The sequence below is a fragment of the Periplaneta americana genome, chromosome 2 (genome assembly GCF_040183065.1).
Source record: "Periplaneta americana isolate PAMFEO1 chromosome 2, P.americana_PAMFEO1_priV1, whole genome shotgun sequence".
NCBI classification, from domain to species: Eukaryota; Metazoa; Arthropoda; class Insecta; order Blattodea; family Blattidae; genus Periplaneta; species Periplaneta americana.
The window spans coordinates 30,918,969-30,942,701 of NC_091118.1; the positions used below are offsets into that span (position 1 = coordinate 30,918,969).

Below are 23,733 nucleotides of genomic sequence, written 5' to 3' on the forward strand. Positions count from 1 at the left end.
TTGCCAGTGCCTCCAATAATACAGTTATTGACTGCATTAAAATTCTATGCTACAGATATGTACCATACATTAATATATATAATATCATGGTTCAGGTATTTCTGTAGTAACATTCGTATATTTATAACCTTAGTTCGATGAAGTGATATGTAGGTAGATATGCCTATAGGCTATAACCTATTTCTTATTACCGAAACGATTTTTTTTAACTTTAATAATATTAAACTAACTTCAATCTAATGTAGGCATAACTATCTTAAATTAGCATTCAGAGACCTCACGTGCCTGCCTGTAAAACTGAAGCAACTGCAGGGGTTATATCAGCGTCGCCCGTGTGCCGGAATTTTGTCCCGCAGGATTCTTTTAAATGCCAGTAAATCTACTGACATGAGCCTGTCTCATTTAAACACACTTAAATGCCATCGACCTGGGCTGGGATCGAACCCGCAACCGACTATGCTACCGAGGCCGACTCCGCATATCAAGCTTTGTTAATGCCATACAGACAATACGGAACAGTGCACAGTTGAGCAGCGAGATCTGTGAAAATGAAAACCCTAAAAAGCGTCGTAAGGTCGAAGGGATTCAGACAAGGGTTGCGGCAGCCAAGGAAGTGAGTGACCTCATTATCACACAAGCTAGAGCCCGGACGAGAAGTTATGGCATCGGCGCGAGGGACGGATTTTAGTTCGTTTGCTTGGACTCGCCCTCACACTCAACTGGAGGGGTGTTGGGTTAGTTGTAGAGATGGGGTAAAACGTGATTTTTCACTCACCGGTGAAGCAGTGACAGCTCATTTTCGATCCCGGTGATTTTAACCAGTGATCCAGTGATTAGAGGTGATTTCCAGTTGCCAGTGATGACGACGACGAGAGACCGGATCAGCTGATCACTAGTAGAGCAGTGATCTAGTGAGTGGGGGCGATTGCAAGTGTTTTCTCACTACTAAGTGCGAGCAATCAACTGTTTTGAATTATTGGTGAATGTGATTATGATCGTAGATGCATTAGTGTTAAAATAATGAAAGGAATACGGTATTACGGGTGCATAGACAGTGCAGAGGAAAAACAGAACTAACGCAGAAGAAATATATTATGATGAAATCGGACACATAGTTGAGATTATTTGCGGATTTTAAAAATAAGAATATTTAACTTAAGTACCGGTATTATGTAATGTTCATTTAGCTGCATGTATAATAAAGGTGATAAACTGATAAGTGTGGTTGAACAAAGTGATATTTGTAGGCCTGCATTGTTACATCAACCTTAATAATTCTAACCTCTCCCTTTTGTTTATTCCCCATTCCACAGCTATAGTATGGTTAAACTACTACAATATACAGTAAATATTAGTGGTAATTCTCCAGTTATCTACGAAGGCAAAATGTTTTTTAGCTTAAGTGGCTTCCCTGATATAGGCCTATATATAATAATAAACAAGTGACTTCAGTTTGCAGGTACAAATACTTTCAAAATATAAATCGTTTTATGCTTGTCAGTATATTCTAATACACTGTTGTATCCCACCTTCTTTTGGTTATTTAACGACGCCGTATCAACTACTTGGCTATTTAGTGTCGATGGAATTGGTGATGAGATGGTATTTGGCGAGATGAGATCGAGGATTTGCCATAGGTTACCTGATATTCGCCTTACGGTCGAAAAATCTGGGAATCAGTCCAAGCGGGAATCGAACCCACACCCGAGCGCAACTCCGGACCTGCAAGCAAACGCGCTACTGTCTGAGCTATGCCGGTGACCATTTTCTTGTTCTAGGGCTGATTAATTTTTTCTTGAATGAAAAAAAATCCGATTTTTTAATCGTGCTTCTGTAATTTCACCAAGTTGACTAGTGAAATTTTTGCCTCACTGGTGAGCCACCATAACATTTTTAAAGTCCCGCTAATTACCAAGAAAATATGAGAGAGGTCCAGGACGAATTAACAGAGAAATGGTCATTCCTCTAGAATTGTGACATGGACCTCTAGAGTGTTATATTTGAAACAAGTAGGGGGCACAAGGGCTATAACAGTGCATTAGAATATATAGCTAACTGTAGAACATTTTTATGTTGAAAGTAACCTAGTTCTTAAAAATCTACCAAAGAAAGTTATGCCACATCACTCAGTTGTTCAACTCAGCACTGAAATTGCAGTATTTTCTTTCATCACAAATCATTTCAACCTAGCAAAGAACAAAAATCCATGTAATGTCAAGCAGTTCAAAAATTGCTCAACAGGTGGCAGAGGACTGCAATGTAAGACATTGAGCTGTATGTTGAAATCACTGAGGAAATAGTGATTCGTTACAGTTGTTTCTGGTGCAATGAGTAAATCACCGCTTGATCACTGTTTCACTGCTTAACGAACAGTTCACTCACTGGAGTGAAAGTGATTTTTTAATCACCGGTGAAAAATCGCTGCTAGTGAATTTTTCTTCCATCTCTAGTTAGTTGGTTACTAGCATTCCGAGTGTTCAGATCGTTCTGCTACTACCGCTATTGCTAATACTGAAAACATTGTCCTTCTGAGCGCCCTCATTATGGCATTGTCTAAGGTGTGAAATCATAGAGTGGTCCATAGTCAAGGACATGAAATAGCATACAATGTATGGAAATTCATGTCAGAAGAGGCTGTAAACGGAATACCAATTCCATTGAAAAGCGTGTGTACAAGAGTACTGGCTGCCACTGCTATTTCAAAGCGAACCTTGGCAAGAATCAGGAAAGAAGGGGAAAATATTGAGGCAGGAACAGCAGATCTTTCTCCAGTCCGGAAAAATCACAGCCGAAGAAGAAGATTGTTGCAGCTGTAGACAGTTTTGATGAGGAAGTCATAAGAAGACTCATCTATAATTTCTACGCTACGCATAAGCAGAGGCCGACTCTGCAATCGCTTCTTCCAAAAATGGATATCAGTGTATGATTATGTGAAGAAAGTAGAGAACAATTACATTGAAATTGAGCACGTGATGGACAGTATTTTGGAGAACATTTCCATAAACTTAGGGACATCTGATTCCAGCACAGATCAGTCGTCTGATTCGGACGGAGAATAAGAATATAAAGATGGAATAGCGGGCGTAATTCCATTAGGTACCTTCGGACTCTTGAGTAGGAAAGTGGTGATACTAAGGTAAGACGAATGTTTTTGGAAAGAGATGAAACGGATATGCCTGTCGCTCTGAGCTTGAGAACCGTAACCCAAACAACCCCCACTCCTGTACCCTGCTGGCCGGCAATTTAAAACTTCGCGCATGTTGGTGCCATAACATCTCGTCTCAGCTCTAACACCCGATTCCAGTTCATAGATCATCTGATATTATCTTCTCATCTGTGTCGAGAAAAATTTGAATGCTACAAAAGCTCATTTCCTGAAAATGATCTAAATGTATGTGTGAAGCTTTTTCGAATGTTCGATAAAGACAAACTAAAAACGGAACTCACTGTTTTGTATCAGAGACAAGAATTCAGAAATATCAGTGACGCAGTTAAGCTCTTGCAGTTTCTTCTATCTGAGAACTTGCAGGCCTCATTTTCAAGAGTTGTGAAACTACTACGCATAGCTATCACCATACCAATGACAACTTCCGAACCAGAACGTTGCTTTTCGTGTTTGAAGAGAGTAAAATCCTATCTCAGAAATACGATGAGAGAAGAGAGACTGACCGCATTAGCTATGTTTTCCATTGTAAAGACTATGTTAAACGATATATCGGATTTTAATAAGAAGATGATTCAAAAGTTTGCAACCTATAAGACATGGCGCATGGAACTAATCTTTAAATAAGGTAAGTTGCATGGTTTATTTTTCTATGCAGCCCCCCCTGAATTCAATACCCACGAGCCGCCACTGCTTATATGGAATATATGGTATTGCTCTATTGATAAATTGTGTTTGTAATTTGAAGTACCGTAGTTTGCATGATATGTATTATAAATTTCTGTATATCACAACTGATTGAATTGTCTATATATATAATTTGAACTGGTAATGGAAATTACGGGGAAACAGCTGAACGGATTTTAATAAATGAACCGTCATTTTGAAACTTGAATCCCAAAGTTTTTGAGAAAAATAGTAGTTTTCAGTAAAGCGTTAGTTTTCCTACATAATTGTCCTATTTTCCAAAATCCATCTTTCGTCAGTTTTGAGAACTAATTGCATAACTGGATAAAACAAAACACACACTACAATAAACAATAGGCTATTACACGAAGGCCATGCCCTGCAGGATTGCTGACATATTTAGAGCTCAAATTCAATTGGTTATTAAAAATTTCAACTCTTACTAAAAAGAATATACAGGTCTGATTCTGCGGTGTGTAATTTTCTGAGTACAACTGTGTATTGGATATTAAAATCTACAAAATTTGAGATGGTTTGATAGCATTATTACCATTAGAAATGAAATATTATTATGGTTGATGCCATGATGTGACTATTTTTCATTAATTATACATATTAATACTATGTTCATGCTATGAAAGTGGGGTTATGTAAGTAGATGTAGAGAATATCTTAAATTAGATCTTCATTCCTATAATTTACTTACTGGCGGCTATATAGTGCATATAGGCCTAACTACAAAACTATAACTAAGATAATAATATTGTTATTAAAAATCAAATATTTTTATAGTTATTAATCAAGTGGGCTTGGGTATTTTTCATATACTTAATGGCGGTGTGGTGTAGATATTTATATGTGTCATTCTCTTCAGTACAGGCTCGAGAGAGCGCAAAAATTACAGTTCCTAAGGAAAGACCAAAATGTATTATTTACTGATAAAATAAGAGGCCTGCAAAATGTTGTAGTCTCCCGATCATTTCAGCAAGATCTCTTAGCAGGATAAAATGATTTTAGCCTCTACATTTCAAGCTCTACATGCAGCAGCTGTACCAGGATGCTTTATCTATTGTTCGAAAGCATAGCAAACCTGACATTTTTTTAACTTTCACCTACAATCCACAATTACCAGAAATAGCTATTGCTTTACTCTCACATAAAAAGCCCACTGATCGTCCTGACATTGTTACTTGCGTTTTCACGTTGAAACTCAAAAACTGAAGGTGGATAGGTTCAAGAAAAAGTATTTGGCATAAAAAAACATTCAGAGGGAGTACATTTCATTATTATGGAAGCAAATAAGTTTCAAAATGTCTGGTATTCTTCACTGAAAATAAATCTGAAAAATTTGAGACGTCTAATGAACTTAGTTTGCAGCATTTGCTGCACAAACCATTAGTTTATGTTTTAAATTTAATTAACTTACTTGTTTTTTATCATACATATAGCTCAACTGACGAATGATCGTTTGCGTTTGTAAATTTCACAATCTGATTGGCTATGTATTGTATATTTTTAGTAGAGCCATCGATGTAGCTCAGTCGGCAGACTCGCTGGGCTGCTGATCCGGAGCTGCTTTCGGGCTTGGGTTGGATCCCCCTTTGATCTCATTGAATGGTTTCTTCCGAGGTTTTCCCCAGCCGTGGGACTGAAGCCGGATGATCTATGGCGAATTCTCGGCATCAACTCTTTGATTTAATTACCTGGTTGGGTTTTTCCGAGGTTTTCCCCAACCAAAAGGCAAATGCCGGGTAATCTTTTGGCGAATCCTCGGACCTCACCTCATCTCACTACATCTTGCCAAAATATTATAAAAAATTGCACAAAATTGTAAAAATTGTAGAAAATTACTAAATTGTAAAACTGTAAAAATTTTTAAAAATTGTAATTGTAATATTGTAAAATTTTGACTCGTTCCACATCTTAAAGCTTCATTGCCCATGTAAGATCTATGGAATAAAATAAATGAATGAAAGAAGAAATTCTGTAGCCTATGCTGAGATCAGTTATTTTCTGTTATTGATGGTATATAGGTATAATTTGTTTTATTGTAAATGTTCAGTCTAAATTTCAAAATCTATTCTATATATAGGCCTGCACCAAAACAATATTGCTTACATACTGTTGTGGCCAAAGATTATTATAATTATTATTATTGATTACTAGTACTATTATTAAGAGAGGTTTTATATAATAATCTTATTGAATCTGGTATTCCCAAGAAACTAGTTCGATTAATTAAAATATGTCTAAGTGAAACGTAAGCAGAGTCCGTAGGTCTAGAGGTCAGTTTCTGTCAGATGCTTTTCCAATTCACTGCGGGATAAAGCAGGGAGCTGCACTATCACCTTTACTTTTTAACTTTGCTCTAGAATATGCCATTAGGAAAGTCCAGGAAAAAGAGAGGTTTTGGAACTGAAGGGGTTACATCAGCTGCTTGCTTATGAGGATGATGTGAATACGTTAGGAGAAAATCCACAAACAATTGAAGAGTCCACTGCAAGAATGATGGATGTCATTTGAAATACATTTTTCAGGAGAAGGAATTGAAAGTTTGAAATGCTTAGCGCTCAAAGCTTAACTGTGATTTTCCGATCATTACTGGACAATGACTATCAGTGTTAATGCCATATAACTCTCTATGTACATTCTATATGTCTTAAGCTATGCATTGACAGTCTTAGTTCATTTTCGACAAGAAAGTGACATCCACCATTCTTGCAGTGGACTCTTCAATTATGGAAAACACGGAAATTTTACTTGAAGCAAGTAAAGACATAGGTTTGGAAGTAAATCCCGAAAAGACAAAGTATACGATTATGTTTCGTGACCAGAAAATTGTACGAAATGAAAAAGTAACACTTGGAAATTTATCCTTTAAAAAGATGAAAAAATTCAAATATTTTCGAGTAATAGCAACAAAATATAAAGGACACTCGCGAGGAAATTTAACGCAGAATTTAACGTAGGGAATATTTGTTATTATTCGGTTGAGAAGATTTTGTCATTCAGTCTGCTCTAAAAAATCTGAAAGTTAGAATTTATAAAACAGTTATATTACCGGTTGTTCTATACGGTTGTGAAACTTGGACTCTCACTTTGAGACAGGAAGAGAGGCTAAGGGTGTTTGAGAATAAGGTGCTTAGCAAATATTTGGGACTAAGAGGGATGAAGTTACAGGAGAATGGAGAAAGTTACACAACGCAGAACTGCATATAATTAGGAACATTAAATCTAGACGTTTGAGAGGGTCAGAGCATGTACCATGTATGGGCGAATCCAGAAATGCATATAAGAGTTAGTTGGTTGGCCGGAGGGGAAAAAGACATTTGGGAAGGCCGAGACGTAGATGGGAGGATAATATTAAAATGGATTTGAGGTAGGTGGGATATGATGGTGGGAACTGGATTAATCTTGCTTAGGATTGGGATCAATGGCGGGCTTATGTGAGACCGGCAATGAACTTCCGGTTTTCTAAAAGCTATTTGTATATAAGTATAATAATAATAATAATAATAATTATTATTATTATTATTATTATATTTAAATAACAAGTTTTCACACCAAGTTGAACATATCCTGTAACCAGAAATTGATTTAGTCACGGCACTAAATAAATGATGGACCTTTTCTATTGGACGTCAGTATTCCTCCACAAATTCCACGCACAGCAGACGAAGGAAATGTGACAGCCCACATCCTGCTACATTTTCCTCTTGTAAAAAAGATGATTAACGATGATACATCGAAAGATAATTCTCCACCCAATCCTGGATAAGCTGCCTCATTTCCTTGCCTTCACTGAATATGAGATAGATAGGAGCATTTGCATTCCGTTTTGCAAACGGCTTCTGACTGAAGATTAAAATATACAGCCTACTGTGTGTGACATGTATGCAATGAGTACTCAAGATATTTAGTGCACGCAATATTGGTTGTCGTTATAATAATTAAAATACTGTATAAGCAGTTTGTTTCATCCTATTTTATTACAAAAAGCAGATTGCATCACCGCCATGAGAGTTCCTGTGATACGTAAGTTAACCTCTATCGGACCTCAATTTAGTACTTATGTAGCTCGAGGAATATAAGCAATTCAAGATGTTCTCTGAGAGAAATTACACTGATTTAATGATATGTAACTCCGGTAGGCCTGTACCCTATGTCAAGTGGTTTGTAGATATAAAAACTGAAGTGTAATAATTCATCGTCATCATTTTAATTACTTATCATTAGGGCTAGGATTTTGATGAAATTGCATCTTTTTTCTAGTAAGCCGGAAACATAGCTGCTTTAGTATTTATATGTTATGTGATAAACCGAATGTTTTAAGACATATTTGTTAGGACATTTTTTTTTAATTTTTTTGCCTGTTTGAACTCATAAGAGCATCTTTTGTTTTATTCGGTCATTTTTTAGGCATTTTCATTTAATTTTGGCCATAAATCCCCTTTATTAATGTAAAATAATGTTTATTTCCTTTACATATTTTGTCTATTAATAAGGGAATTCGGGGGAATAGGGCACGTGGGAAATATCCATTATTTTGTATGATATTTTGTATGTATTTATTTACACTGCAAGTGGGCAAGCACCCGGTGGCAGTGGTGTACACAATATAAACAATACAAAATAAAATCATAAACAATACACAACAAAATTTACAATATACAATACAATTTACAACACATATACAATTAAAATTCTACAATACACAATTTACAATTATATACACAATACACTAAGGCCCGGTTTCTTCAACCTTTGTTAAATTATAACAGTGTGTTATTCCATTTTAACTGTAAACTTAACAGTTGAAGCATTTCTTCAACTACTGTTAGTACTAACAGACTGTTAAAATCTATGTTAATTTAACTGCCCAATTTCATGCAGTTAAATCATTTAACTCTCTGTTAGCATAGAAGTATCTAATAGGGCTGGTGCGTTAGATGCTGAACTTATATATCTGCATTATTTAGAAAATGATATTCATGAATACATAAACAGAGCGGATAATTTCTGTGATTTGACAGACCAGAAGTTCATACAAAGGTATAGGCTATTTTCTGCCAAGCCTCACTTTTCGCTTTCAACTTAGATCCGTTTGTTTGTTTATTCTCATTAATTGGTTTATACTGGGAAATAATTTCCAGCAGAAGGTTTCTTTCGAAAGAAGAGAAATTAGTCCCAAGATTTCTTTTTGTTCCAGTGTTTTCTATTTCACAACAGCAATACCAATACGCCGCTTCACGCTATTGTGATACAGACGAGGAAAGAAGCAGAAATCAAACCTGAGAGAATAGAAAGACTTCTATTCTCTCTGAATCAAACAACGGAAACAAGCGAGAATTGCAATTGTCAGAGTTCAGAAAACAGAAGTAAGCCTATAGTTGGTTATAGGTTATGGTTAAACTCTAGAATCTCTGGTCCTAACAGAGAGTTAACAAACAGAATGTTAAAATGTGAAATGTAAAGTTGAAGAAACGCAATATTTTTAACAGCAATTCATACTTTTAACTTACAGTTAATTAACGCTATGTTAGGTGCATTATAACAAAGGTTGAAGAAACCGGGCCTAAGAATACACAATACAATTTAACACAATAATTACAATTAATAATAAAACATAAATAAAATACCTAATTTTACAATACAACCTACATATGTATAGGCCCTACATAAGTTTCAATAATCTTTCACTTTACTCTCATCTCACTCACTGTAGTGGCACTATGACGCATTTCACTGACACTTTAGGACACATTTCACTGACACTATAGAATACATTTCATTGACGCTAAAACACATTTCATTGACGCTCATTAACCGTTTTTCTACACAAATATTGCCATTTTAACGTAGTACACCCCATGTAACGGATCAGTCCAACCACCCCTTCAATATACACTCCTCTATACCTGCTAATTCTGGATAAGAGTGGCCTTGTGGTAGACTACATGCAAACTAAAAGTAAAGTAAATCCATGGCGCTACAGCCCATGAAGGGCCAAGACCGACCAGCTGACTGCTGACCTCACGTCCACATGCCGAAGCAGGGTGAACGATCATACATGGAAACTACATCAGGTTAAATAATTAATTAAAGTGAACTAATTACAAACATTTATGTAAAGTATAATGTAATTACTAATCTAAATATTAAGTAGTACAAAACCTCTTTTCCTACTAAGCCAGTTATGTAAGATAAATTTTTAGGGCATTTTAAAGGGCATTCTTGAAAGATTTTTAGGTCATCATAAATGCATTGTTTTTAGGACATTTTTTTCATGATTTATAGGTCATCAAAATCGTAGCCCTACTTATCATCATCCTCAAAGCTTAGGCTTTTTGATCTGTTCCGTCTCATCTAAAATTTATTTCTCCATCTTTTCCTCCTGAATTTTTCATTTCTGCATTATAATAAAATTCATGTCTGCTTTTGCGATACGTATTCTAACGATGTTTCTTCCAATTCTTTTGATATTTTTTATAATCTGTATAACATTTTCACTGTTTAATCCAGCTCTTACATATTCACTTCTTTTTTTATCTAAGACAAATAGTAAGATATATCAGTAGCATTTATGCACTACGTCTACATATACAGAGTGATTCACGAAGATTATGCCATACTCTAGGACAGGAATACATAATTGGGGAAGAGAGGGGTGGAAGCATGGGGAAAGAATTTGTATGACGAAATCTTCGTGAGTCAATCAGTATATGTTACTTTTCATTCATTCATTCATTCATTCATTCATTCATTCATTCATTCATTCATTCATTCATTCATTCATTCATTCATTCATTCAGTGTTCTGCCCATGTGGAGGTCTATCACTGCAAACCCAGCTTTCTCCAATCTTTCCTATTTTCTGCTTTCCTGTTTGTCTCCTCACATAATCCACATATCATAATGTCGTCTATCATCTGATATCTTCTTCTGCCCCGAACTCTTCTCCCGTTAACCATTCCTTCTAGTGCATCCTTCAGTAGGCAGTTTCTTCTCAGCCAGTGACCCCACCAATTCCTTTTCCTATGCCTGATCAGTTTCAGCATCATTATTTCTTCACCCACTCTTTCCAACACAGCTTCATTTCTTATTCTGTCTGTCTACTTCACACGTTCTATTCTTCTCCATATCTACATTTCAAATGCTTCTATTCGCTTCTCTTCACTTCGTCGTAATGTCCATGTTTCTGCCCCGTAGAATGCCATACTACATACAAAGCACTTCACTAGTCTCTTCCTTAGTTCTTTTTCCAGAGGTCCGCAGAGGATGCTCTATTAAAATCTTCCTTGCCATTGCTGTACTTCTTTTGATTTCCTGGCAGCTGCTATGTTACTACTTATAGTACACCCCAACTACGAGTATTTGAAGCTGTCCACTTGCTCTACTGCCTTATTTAGAATTCCCAAGTTCACCTTATTTATTTTTCTTCCTATGACCATGGTCTTCGTCTTATTTGCATTTATCTTTATCCCATACTACTCACAGATGTCATTCAGCTCCAATAGCCATATCATCAGCAAATTTTATGCACTTCATTCCTCTTTCTCATACTATCACTGCTCCCATGTTATGAAAACAGTTGGATGTTGAACAGTGTAGGTGAGCAAAGGCTAATCGGGATTTCACGGTCTCTGATCGGGTCAAAAGCCCTGATAGAACTGATATAACACTTGCGGTGAATTTCGGTGAAGTCCGGAGGATCTAATTAGTCAAATCCACTCTCCTTCCTCCACGCTGGGGCCCCCTGAGATTTTTTTAGATGCGAAAGAGAGAGTGGTGTGCGGAAAGCAACGGGAAGCTACTGCATTTATCTTTTCCAAGAAAAACTGCTAACATGAAATGATGAGTCTTTCCGCGGTAAAAGATTCCGGATGTTACTGCTATTATTAAAATTTAAATATTTCATATTTGCATTTTAAAAGCTCGGAAAAACTTTTTTTTTTTGTTATCGTCGGAGTGCTAAACGGTTCATAACTGTATATGGAATTTGCATGAGCTGTAATGTTTTCTCAGTAAATCTGGTTTATTTAAACATTGTAATAGGTTATTGAGATTCAATTACGTCGTGAAATTTAGTATTTTGTTTCTGTGTATATGATAAAATACAGTATGTTAGAGTATACATTAATGGAAAATTACTGAGTTCCTTATATACTAATATTGATGTCCATGAGTATAATGCTTCCGCTGTGAGTTTATTTCTAATATATATAAAGCTGATTTAGCTCTGTTTCTTATTGCGAAAGAGAGATGAAGTGGTGTAGAGCTGGCTGCATAGGTATGCGTACTGTATTCTCTTCAGACCTCATTGAAGCAATCAGGTTAGGTTCCATTAGGTTAGGTTAGGTTAGGTTAGGTTAGGTTAGGTTAGTTTTCCGGACTACTCCTAATAATAATTAATTGTAGTAGTAATCTTAATATATAAAATTGAATGTGGGTATGTATGTATGTATGTATGTATGTATGTATGTATGTATGTATGTATGTATGTATGTATGTATGTATGTATGTATGTATGTATGTATGTATGTATGTATGTATGTATGTATGTATGTATATATGTATGTATGTATGTATGTATGTATGTATGTATGTATGTATGTATGTATGTATGTATGTTCTCTATACAAATCTACACGCTTTGACCGATATGTGCCAAAGTTTGCACATTTAACCTTCATAACCAGAAGAAGAACATAGGCTACATTAAAATTGTGCAAATGGAAGTTAAATTAATTAAATATATAAAAAATAAAAATAAATAGATCAAATATTCATGTACTATATTAAAATGCAAAATCTTCTACAGTCAGTTGTTCTTTATTATTGTCTGTTGTATTCAACATCGACTTTCACGAGGCCTTGGAAATTTTAACACGAAATTAAGTTACATTGTTGTTACACATCATGAAGGCTAAAACTAGATAATTCATGCAATAAGTATCTTTACGCACTCCAGGACCGTATTACGAATTCCTCGATGCAGTTTTGTAGATAGTGAGCAGACTGTTTTATCCAATTGAATTCTAGAATTCTTTCAAACTACAAAGATTGCTACCACATAATTTACTTAATAATGAATAGCCATAGTAGACCTACTATTGCGAAATATTGACTCACCAAAATTATGCACTAACAAAAATTTGTGTCAAAAACTCATGCGAAACGTAATATGAGTGCCAATATTAACTGGAAAAACGAAAGAAGATGATGTTTTTATCCCACGTATTGCTATTACAGCCATTCGATTTTAAGCAATTATTATAAGTTATAGTAATATTTCTGATAATATTATAATATTGCAATAATAATATAGAGCCTATTTTACTGTTACTGTTAACCCGTCTCTTATTAATAAGTTATGGTCACTAATGACTTGGCCGTTTATAGAAAAATATGATTTTCTGTTGTGGTAGTGTTCTACATTGCCTTCTCCAGGAGAGTGAATTCTGATGAGTATAGTCTCCGTTACTGCAAAACACCCTGAAATCCATGTATTTGATAGAATCCATCCGTTACAGATTGTAGTTTGGCCTTGAAGGAAATTAAATATATTGTGGGCAGAAAGGCTTAATAATGCATAATGCCGTGGTACGATAAATATTATCATCAATCACAATGTTAAATATCTTAAGTATCCCTGTAGCATAAGGTCTTAATGTTGTTAAAACTCTATTCATAGGTGAGATGGAATTATTTCGATTAGTCAGTTTCTTTGGATATTAGTGGCACTTTCTTTAATATTCGTCACTATGGAGGAGAAAACATAAGTAAATATGGTTCGTTTTGGTTTTATATAGTTCCCTTGCCGAGGTCTTCGATAAGTCTAACAAACAGTTTATTTAGAAATAGACCAAAATTTAAAGCCCGGGCAACGCCGGGTAATTTAAGCTAGTACTGCAATATAATTCCAGTTTTACAATGTTAGTACATTAGTCCGGAGTCCATGATTACAATGTTAAGTATTTTTAATAACTCTTCTCGTTTCCTCTCTATCAAATCATAAATTTTCACCATTACCCCTCCTCCTATTTGTTGCAAGGATTCCTTTTATCCAAGTGTCTGTTAGTCTTCCCTTTTTCCTGTGTCCTTGTGGTACCCATTACATAACTCTCTCTCCGGGGATCAGTCCAATACCAACCATTAGGTAAGTATATAGGGGAAGGTGTTATACCTTGGGTCAGTTGTACCTTGGGTCATTCATCATTTCTCTACCGTCTGTGTTTTGAAAAATGAAGTATTACAATCAAGTTACATATTTGTACACAAGAGTCCTCTCACAAAGCTTTGGTGATCTTCATATACAGTGGTTTGCTTTCTTTGTGAAGAAATTTGTTTTTGATCTCAGAAAGTATTTTGTTTGTAGCGTGTTCTTTATTTTTTTTACGGGGCTGTGTTATAATTCAAGACATTTCAAATAGTAAGGTAAGATCTTTGTTTCTTTCTTGTTCGAATGGTATATTAGGTTATTGTTAGAATATAACCTAACTTTTGAAACATGATGTTCAGTTCACAACGAGCAGTAGTTGTACCACGGTCCACTTGAAGCGTTGTACCTTGGGTCGACCCAAGGTACAACATTGAACTGATGATGAGCAGAAGTGTACAAATCATTATAAATTATTAGTTAATTTAATATAGTTTATTGCTCAATATGTTGGAAATATTATATCGTCATACTTTTATTTTTATAGAACCATGCCAAGAAGCAAGAATGGAAAAAAGCGGGAAAAAGTAGATGTAGAAGCACTTCGCATGGCTATAAAGAATGCGTTAACAAATGGAACTAAAGTGCAAACTGCTGCCAAAAATGTTGATATTTCGAAAACTACGTTGTCTAGGCACTAAAAAAATATGCAGGATTCTAATGAAAATGAGTTTGTGTACAGAGCTAACAATGATGTGAAGAAAGTGTTTACTTTGCCACAAGAGATTGAATTAGTAGAGTATCTGAAACAGGTAGCAAAGCTACATTACGGTCTAAATAGAAATGAAGTTCTGAAACTTGCATATCAGTAAGGATATATGAAAATAATTTGGCTATTCCAGAGAACTGGAAAATCGAGAAAAAAGCTGGCGACATGAGGCTTAGTCATGAAGCTACCACCTCCCTACCAACAAGGTTAATCTAAGAGACAAACTTCCCAACTACAATTCGCAGTTGATTTCAGTAGTTATGATGTTAAGTAGATCGATTTTGTGTTTGTTATCTGCTTAAAATGCATTATTGTATGGACATGTTGCAAAGGAATTGTATCTTTAATTCGTTTCCTATTATATCCCAGAAGTTTCGTGATTTTTAGATATGTAGCCTACACTTTGCATTCATATTTATTTTTATCTACAATTGTATTCTTGTTTCTTTTCTTGTAGGCTAAATTTATAATGTGACCCAAGGTACAACATCGGGTGACCCAAGGTGCAACCTCATGTTGTACCTTGGTCCATTATACTTGTATACATTTAATTGAATATAAAAATTATCAGAGTAATTAAATTCGTAAATAAAGATTACCAATGATATCTCAAAGAGTAGCTTCATCTTATTTTATAATTTGGACAACCTAATAATCATAATATGGTAAAAATAGAAATTAAAACTAAAAATGACCCAAGGTACAACACCTTCCCCTACGGGTGATTCACGAGGAAAGGTAAAAAATTCAGGATACGATATCTTAGGCCATTTTGAGTGAAAAGGTTCATGTGAACATAGGTCCATTTTCGAACAAAGGCGGAACTAGACGCATTTTTTTTTTGGTAAAACGTCTCGCCCCAATGTGAATCAGACGTTACCATATGCTGGCGTGAGACAAGGTCAAGGTCGCAATGAATGACGTAACATTGGAATCTGTATTGTGAGCTATGTAGATAAGAGGAAGAAACCGGGTGGTGGGGCATTAAAAATGTCCAATCGCCTGCCCTTGTCTGATGTAATGACACAGAACCCGCAAATAACACAAATAATTTACACTATCATCAGTTCACAGCAGTCCAGTCAGGTACCTACAGTACAGTAGTTATACAGGTACAGTTATCGGAAGTGTTAAGTCGTGATTTTCAAGGTGCCTTATAAATTTTCGACTACAGAATACTCTGATATTGTGTTTGTTTATGCTTTGTGTGATGAAAGTTTCTTGCATGCCGTCGCTGAATATGAACGACGCTTTCCGAACAGAAGGGTACCATATCGAAGAGTATTTACTGTCCATGGGGTTGGATGAAAGCCTTGGTATAGCAAAGGAAGGGGGAAACGAGAGAGGCGCTAATCGACCGTATTTTGGATATGGCATAAAGAACAGTTACGTGCAACTCTACCGCGCGATGAGCGCGATTCACGCCCGGGCGCAACAGTGCATTGAAACAGAAGGAGGTGCCTTTGAAAATGTGCGAAAACATCGTCTAGAATATTAGGTATGTATGCATTCATGAATATAAACTTTAAATTTGTCCGTTATCTGTCTCTAAATGCGAGTTAATGCAATGGAATCTCAGAAGTTTTTGTGGAATCAAAGAGCCATATCTCCGTAACCGTTCGAAAACGGACCGATATTCAAATGAACTTTTTGACTCAGAATGAGTTCAGAATTCACATCCTAATTTTTTTTTACCTTTCCACAGTATATTTGAAGACTAAGAGGACTTCTTTCTGTTTACAGATATGTTCGTACGTTCCATTCAACTCCTCAAGCTTGTATGCTGTCTGTCTTACGCGTTCTACGCAGTGACAGCTGATGACAGCGAAGGAAATGAGAAGGCATTTACCAACACCATCCATGCAGAGGAAACACTTCCCAGTACTAATTTAACTTCTGACATCTATTGGACCAATGAGACGCGACTTAACACATCAAATGAAGAAAAGGATTACACACACGGAGAAGAATTTCAACTTCCAGCACTCGAAGAAGAAGAAGAAGAAGAAGACGACGAAAAAGAAGAAGAAGAAGAGAAGTTCAATGACTCGATCTGGAATCAGAACAATGAAACAACTGCGATGAATGTGTCAAACGAATGTTTGGAACTTGATTTAAAGTTTTGGAGTTTGTTAGATGAACATGAAGCAATATTTGTTCTTGTAAACAAAAGCGTACGTACAAATCAGTCCAACTTATTTATCAACGGTGTACCGAATATGACAGAGGTTAGGACTTTTATTACGAATGTAATAGAGCATAAGAAGACGTTGATAGCTGCATACGATGAACTCGATAAAGTAATTACACAAATGAGTGAGGTCTGTCCACCTGCTTTATTTCAGAATGTTGCTGGAGATATTGGAGTTCTTATTAAGTTACTGCGTGATATTATTTCGGAGGTAAATATAGGTATTTACATTCCGCTGACACAAGATGAACTATCACTTTTAAATTTTTCCTGCAGTCTGTTTGATGTAGAAGACTGTAAAGACAAAATAGATCATATTATTGATAGGCTGAAAATCATCACAAAAGGGTATGACGCAGATATAGACTCCGGAAGAGTTCAAGAAATTGTATCCTATATCATGTTTGCCATCGGAATTATAGGTAATTCCGTTCTGATTATTGTTTTCCTTAAGCACAAAGAAATGCGAACGTTGCCCAATTGGATGATTCTGAATATGACTGTCGCTGACATTCTTGTGCTTTTCATAAACTCTTTGAGTATTCAAAAATATTTAGTAAATGAAGACTGGTACTTCCACTTAGAATGGTGCGTAATAGATGTGTACTTAAGTTATTTAGTTTTATATGGAAATACTTATTCCATCGTTGCCATGAGTGTTCAAAGAAGTATTGCTATCTTCATCTCCTATTCATGCACTCGTTTTTCTTTTACAAAATGTCATTTTGTGTTAACAATCGTCAGTGTTTGGATATTTTCAGCTATTCTGGCCATCTACCCTAGTCTAAATGTTGAGATCTCACTCACAGGGTGTACCATTGGACATTATGACGACGATGCCTTCTTCACACAATTCAACATAATATCTTGCATATTTGCCTTCATAATCCCTCTCATTGCTATAGCAGTCTCCGCGCGTGTAACAACCCGGGTGTTGAAGAAGAGTGTCCAGCATTTTTCCGGTGACATTTCTCGCTTGGAAGAAATAAAGAGATCTCGTGCGTTGAGTTCCAAAATAGTTATCGCTCTCACAGTAGTGTTTGCATTGTCATACGGTATATATTTCATTTGCCTTTTCATTGCATTTTCACGTTTAGTCCTACTGGAACTCTTTTCCACTTTAATCGTCCTTGCTGAATTGAAAACTGCGATTGCCTGCTTAAACCCCTTGGCTATATTCGTGTCCAGTAAGAAATTCAGGCGACACATGAAAACATATTTACTTTTTTGGAGATGTAGCAGAACGAACAAGTTAGTGTGATCAAAATCTTCCTGCATGTTAACTATTGTGAACAAGATTTTTTCTTACTTTTTGCTATCTGATTTAGTGCAATAGTCATGTTATCCACCAGCAAGTATGACCTGTTTGATGTTGCACATAAGTTTACTCATATTCTGTCGTTATGAAGTACGTATCCTGCAGATAATATCAAATTATTACAGTTATGAATATTTTTCATTAAAGCTATTGGAAATTTCGTTAAATAAAGATAAACGAACAACGTGCATCGTTCCCTTAGAATCAACTAAATTAAATGTAAAACAGAGAACGTGAAATTACAAGTGTTCCAGGACTATTATGGAGTAATCTTGTATGAATTAAATAAATAAATATTCCGAAGGAAAGGATCATGCGTTGAGGTGATGGTATGAGGGATTATAAAGGAAAGCATTACAAACATATGTCTTATTCTCACAAGGGAAGAGTTTCTGCTCGAAAAGGAATTTTTGGTTAAAAATTTGTACAGAGGCTTAACTGACAATGATGATAAAGTCCGTAAAAGCATTCATTTGTGTAACTCTCCGTTTGATTGGTATTGGTCAATACACTTCTTTAAAAATGTACATGAGGATTCTCTATAAAATGCATGAAACAGCATGGAGCAGAGCAATAAGCACAACACGCAGAAGCAACACCTGAACAATCTTCTGAACCACACTCCATTGCTGAACAATCAAATGCCACCTGAATTACATTTTTGAAGTCCGAGACTTGTTCAGGATTCACGTAACCAGCTGACTGCCAGAAATACTGAAGCATAGGGCGGTATACTGGAGCAGACAACTGGTTATGAATAACAGAGTGCATTTTCATTATAAACACTCGATTTCCCAAGTTAAGTTCTGGATTCTCAGCAAGGGTTCTTGTGCAATCTGTTATCCTCCGAGCATATATTTTGTATTGTTTAAGGAAATAGATATTCAGAGGCTGGAAATATTTAGTTTTTTATGTGGAATGATCATTCATTCTATGTCCTAGCCTTGGAATGATTCATTTATTAAGTTTGTGTCCTTGCACACAACAGTCTACATTTTTGATTTGCTGCAATATTTTCAGACAGAACGTTGGAGAAAAATGTTCTTAAATGGGCTTTAGACATTTTACCACTCGCACTAGCTTCTAGGCTAGGCTAGGCTTACGGGTAAGGTGTCCCATCCCCTTAACTTGTGCGGTGCTCTCCCCACCCCTCAACTTGTACAGTGCTCTAACAGACAAACCACACATTACACAAACGAATGCTTCCGGGAGCTTTATAGAGATGTAAAGATGGGCCTGTATACAAATTTTGGATACGAAATTCCTGTTCGAGCCGAAACCCTTCCCTTGTCAGTGGTTTTGGGGGAAAACCAATCGAAGCCATGACGAACGGGAACTGTGCAAGTGATAGCAAATTAAGAGATCTTCTTCTTCTTTCTTGGCGCTACAGCTCATTGTGAACCTTGGCCTCTTCCACGATTTTCCGCCAGTTGTCTCGATCCTGCGAAATTGCTTTCCAATTCCTATATCCCATCTTACATATGTCTTCCTCAACTCCATCCAGCCATCTTATTCTTGGTCGTCCACGGCTTCTTTGGCCCCCAAGATTTCCATTTAATATCCTTTTAGGAATTTCTACGTCATTTATCCGTGCCACATGCCCAGCCCACCTTAATCTTGCTGCTTTTACCATTCTTCTAATAGGCGGATCTTTATAGATGGAATACAACTCATTATTATATCGCCTCCTCCATCTTCCTCTCTCGAATACTGGGCCAATTATTTTGCGGAGTATCTTCCTCTCAAAGGCATCCAAATTTCCAGCGTCCTTTTTTGTTAGGGACCACGTCTCAGCAGCATATGCTAGTACAGGTCTTATAAGTGTTTTATAGATAGTTATCTTTGTGGTACGAGATAAAATTCTTGAACAAAGTAATTTTCTTAAGGCGAAGTAAGCTCTATTGGCAGCTATTAACCTCTGCTTTATTTCATACGAAATATCATTAGAATGAGTAACTGTTGATCCCAGGTATTTAAATTCATCCACTCTCTCGAAGTCATATCTGCCTATTGTTATTGAGGATGGCATATTCTTGAGGTTTGCCTTTCCACAAGCCATGCATTTAGTTTTCGATTGATTAATAGTCAATCCCATACTCCTTCCTGCCTTTTCTATATTCAAGAATGCATCTTCCATTGCCCTTCTAGATCTTGCCACTATATCTACATCATCGGCGTATGCGAGTATCTGCACTGATTTGTAAAATATGGTCCCTCTGCTAAGCAGGTTTGCATCTCTTACTACCTTCTCCAATGCAACATTAAAAAGGAGACACGCCAGCGTATCTCCTTGTCGCACACCATTCTTAATATCTAATGGATCTGGTAACATTCCTCTGACCCTTATACTGCTTCGAACATCTGTCATTGTCATTCTTACCAGTCTCACCAACTTTTCAGCAATATCTAGTTCTCTTAGAGCATTATACAAATGTTCTCTATTAATGCTATCATAAGCAGCTCTAAAGTCAATAAATATATGGTGTGTACCAACTCCAAATTCAATAGTTTTTTCTAGAATTTGCCTTAATGTAAAAATCTGGTCTATGGTTGACTTGCCTGGAAGAAACCCACATTGATATATACCTATTTGCTTCTGAACCATTGGGAGAAGACGATCGAAAAGTATATTTGAGAATACTTTATACCCCAGGTTAAGAAGAGTTATTCCTCTGTAATTTTCACACTCCACTGGATCTCCTTTCTTATGAACGGGACACAAAATCCCTTCCGCTCATTGTTGTGGCATTTTCTCCTGTATCCATACTGAATCAACAATATCCAACAATTGTTGTTCCAACTTTACACCACCTCGCTTAAATAATTCCGCTGGTATATTATCTGTTCCAGGAGCTTTGTTGTTCTTCAATTTATTTAAGGCAATTCTTATTTCCTCAATAGTTGGGGGATTTTGGTTATCATGTAATTCGCATTCTTGATGCTCTTCGGATGAAACGTTTTCCTGTGGATTTGAAACATTAAGGATGCCATCAAAATACCTACGCCATCTTTCACATATCTCTTTGTCTTCACTTATAATCTGTCCTTGTTCATCCTTGACTAAAGTATTTTTACAATTAAAAGGCCTCCGTATATTGTTGACTTCCCTATAGAACTTTCTTGCCTCATTCTGATTCCTTAATGCTTCCATACTTTCAACTTTTAATTTCATCCATTCTCTCTTCTTACCTCGATGAATCCCTTTTTCAATTCTTCTTTTATCCTTATAATTTTCCCAAATACTTCTAGTTTATTAAGAGATCGTAGTGTTTAATTCAGTCGCTCATTTACAGAAACCGTTACGTCTCAAGAAATTAAAATTTGAGTTTTGTACATCTAGTAGATGACATTGTCTTACACATTACAAACCACAATCACAGGTACTATAGACGTTATTTCCTATTCTAATTCACGACTGAATGTTGGTTACAGTTTCAGAACTCGTTAAGTCCTTAACTGTTACAGGTCCATAAAACGTTATGCCATAAGGATATAGGACAGGAGCAAATTATTTTAAATTCAGTAGAAAAAAGTGCATTTTAGAAGATACGGTTTCAAACAACGTTATATTCACACTTTCCTGAATCAGTAATTTCTATATCTTGATTACACAACTTCTGAAACTGTATCGGTTAGGAATATAAAGTGAAGCCTATTGCTTTCACGTGCTAATTAACTAGGTTTAAATGTAAAAAAAAAAAAAATGTAAAAAATTGTACAAAATTGTAAAAATTGTAGAAAATTACTAAATTGTAAGACTATAAAAATTTGTAAAAATTGTAATTGTAATATTGTAAAATGTTGACATGTTCCACATCTTAAAGCTTCATTGCTCATGTAAGATCTATGGAATAAAATGAATGAATGAATGAATTACCTTGTTATCTAGTTAATTAATACGTGAGAGCAATATAACTTTATATTCCTAAGCAATAATTTAAGCTAAATTAATAAATGAGAACCACATTATGTTGGGTATGCCATGTTCATCGATAGCAAAAGAATCTCCAAAAACTGGAAAAATAAAAAGGAAAATATAGAAGTGTTCCTCGCATTAAAATACATTGAAAAATTAAAGTATTTCATTTTGTTCTTGTTTTAGATATACAATTATGCAAAATGTGGCCAAAACAAAGACATTATATTCATTATTTTCATATTAATTTGGAGTGATTTATTAAAAAATACATCTGCTGTGCTTGGGAAAAGTGACACAAGTCAGTTTCCACAAACCTTTTTTGATAATTTATTGACAACTTACACTGGTTTATGTCGATTTGATTTTTTTCTGTATGAATTATTGTAATGGAAGGAATACTTATGTATTTTTTTCCAAGCGAGCAGATGTTCCGTAAGTTGTCAATAAATTGTCAAAATAGATTTGTGGAAACTGACTTGTGTCATTTTTCCCAAGCCCTGGAGATATTCAAGACTAATTTAGATACAAGTTAAACCAATTGAAGCCATGAATTTAAAAAAAGCACAAGTCCACTTACCAAACATTTGATATAAACAGTTTTTTTTTCTATTTCTTTAAACCCAATAAAGATATTACTTTGATTTTTTTTCTGTATGTAGATATTATAATGAGTTTGTGGCTTACAAAGTATTACATCAAATCTATGAATAGGCTCTGTATAAAAAATGTTAAAATAGTGTTTTTGTGCTGTTTTGAAAACCATTGAAACTATTTTTAACTCTGAAGTGTTAATTTTTGTTTAATTGCGTAAAATATAAATGGAAACACTTCAATTTTTATTAAATCATATTTACAAGGATTTCAAAAGATACGTGACACTAAAAATGTTCACTCCTCGTCAGTGGCGGCTCGTGAACTTGTGGATTGGAAGAGCTGCAGTAGATTTCGGTACATACAAATTTCACTTCTTGATACCATTACTAATAAGCATAGGACAAAAATAAATGCACTACATATCGAAAAACCAAAACTTCCTGACTTAGTTCGGAGACGTCTGTGGAACCATTTGCTAATCCCTAAGAAAAACTAATACCATCGATTTCAGTCTGAATTTCAGATCGGCAGACACTCAACTTACAATCTACCAGTTCATTCTGAATTGTCTTAGAATAACCTTAAACAGTGGCCTGTTCCAAATGATTTTTGAGAGGCTCGTTTAGATTAGGCCTACTCACGAACTGTAGCAACCCACGAAACACATCAGGGTTCTTCGAATCTTTTTTCATCATGTCCCCTAAGGGGAAGTTCATATTGGCCACAAAATTTGATACAATCAATATTTTTTTTTAAATAATTTCACGATTTTTTCTCACTTCTTGATTATGTTTGAGAATGTTTGTTCTGTTCGTTTCACTTAATTGCACAGCAGTATGAGTTGCGTAACATAGCCAATGAAACAACATTTTTCAGGCGAGACTGCGAAGATTCGTGAATTTTGCTTTTTAGGGGCAAATGTTCTAAATCTGTC

At 35.6% G+C, this 23,733-nt stretch overlaps 2 protein-coding genes across 3 annotated transcripts in view; one reads left to right on the top strand and one right to left on the bottom strand.

Annotated features, from left to right (window-relative positions):
• The window catches only part of Obp93a (Odorant-binding protein 93a), a 288,764-nt gene that overhangs the window by 154,034 nt on the left and 110,997 nt on the right, over positions 1-23,733 (bottom strand). The window lies entirely within an intron of this gene.
• Positions 7,677-23,733, top strand: part of LOC138691790 (uncharacterized) — a 59,719-nt gene continuing 43,662 nt past the window's right edge. Inside the window, exons 1-2 of one of the 2 annotated variants that reach the window (XR_011329964.1) lie at positions 7,677-7,885; positions 16,521-23,650. Coding sequence is in view for 1 of the 2 variants with exons in the window: in XM_069814192.1 (XP_069670293.1) it covers positions 7,867-7,885 (19 nt within the window). In the remaining variant the exon portion in view is untranslated. Of the gene's footprint in view, positions 7,886-16,520; positions 23,651-23,733 lie in introns of those variants that run through there. The other variant, XM_069814192.1, reaches the window with a different exon arrangement.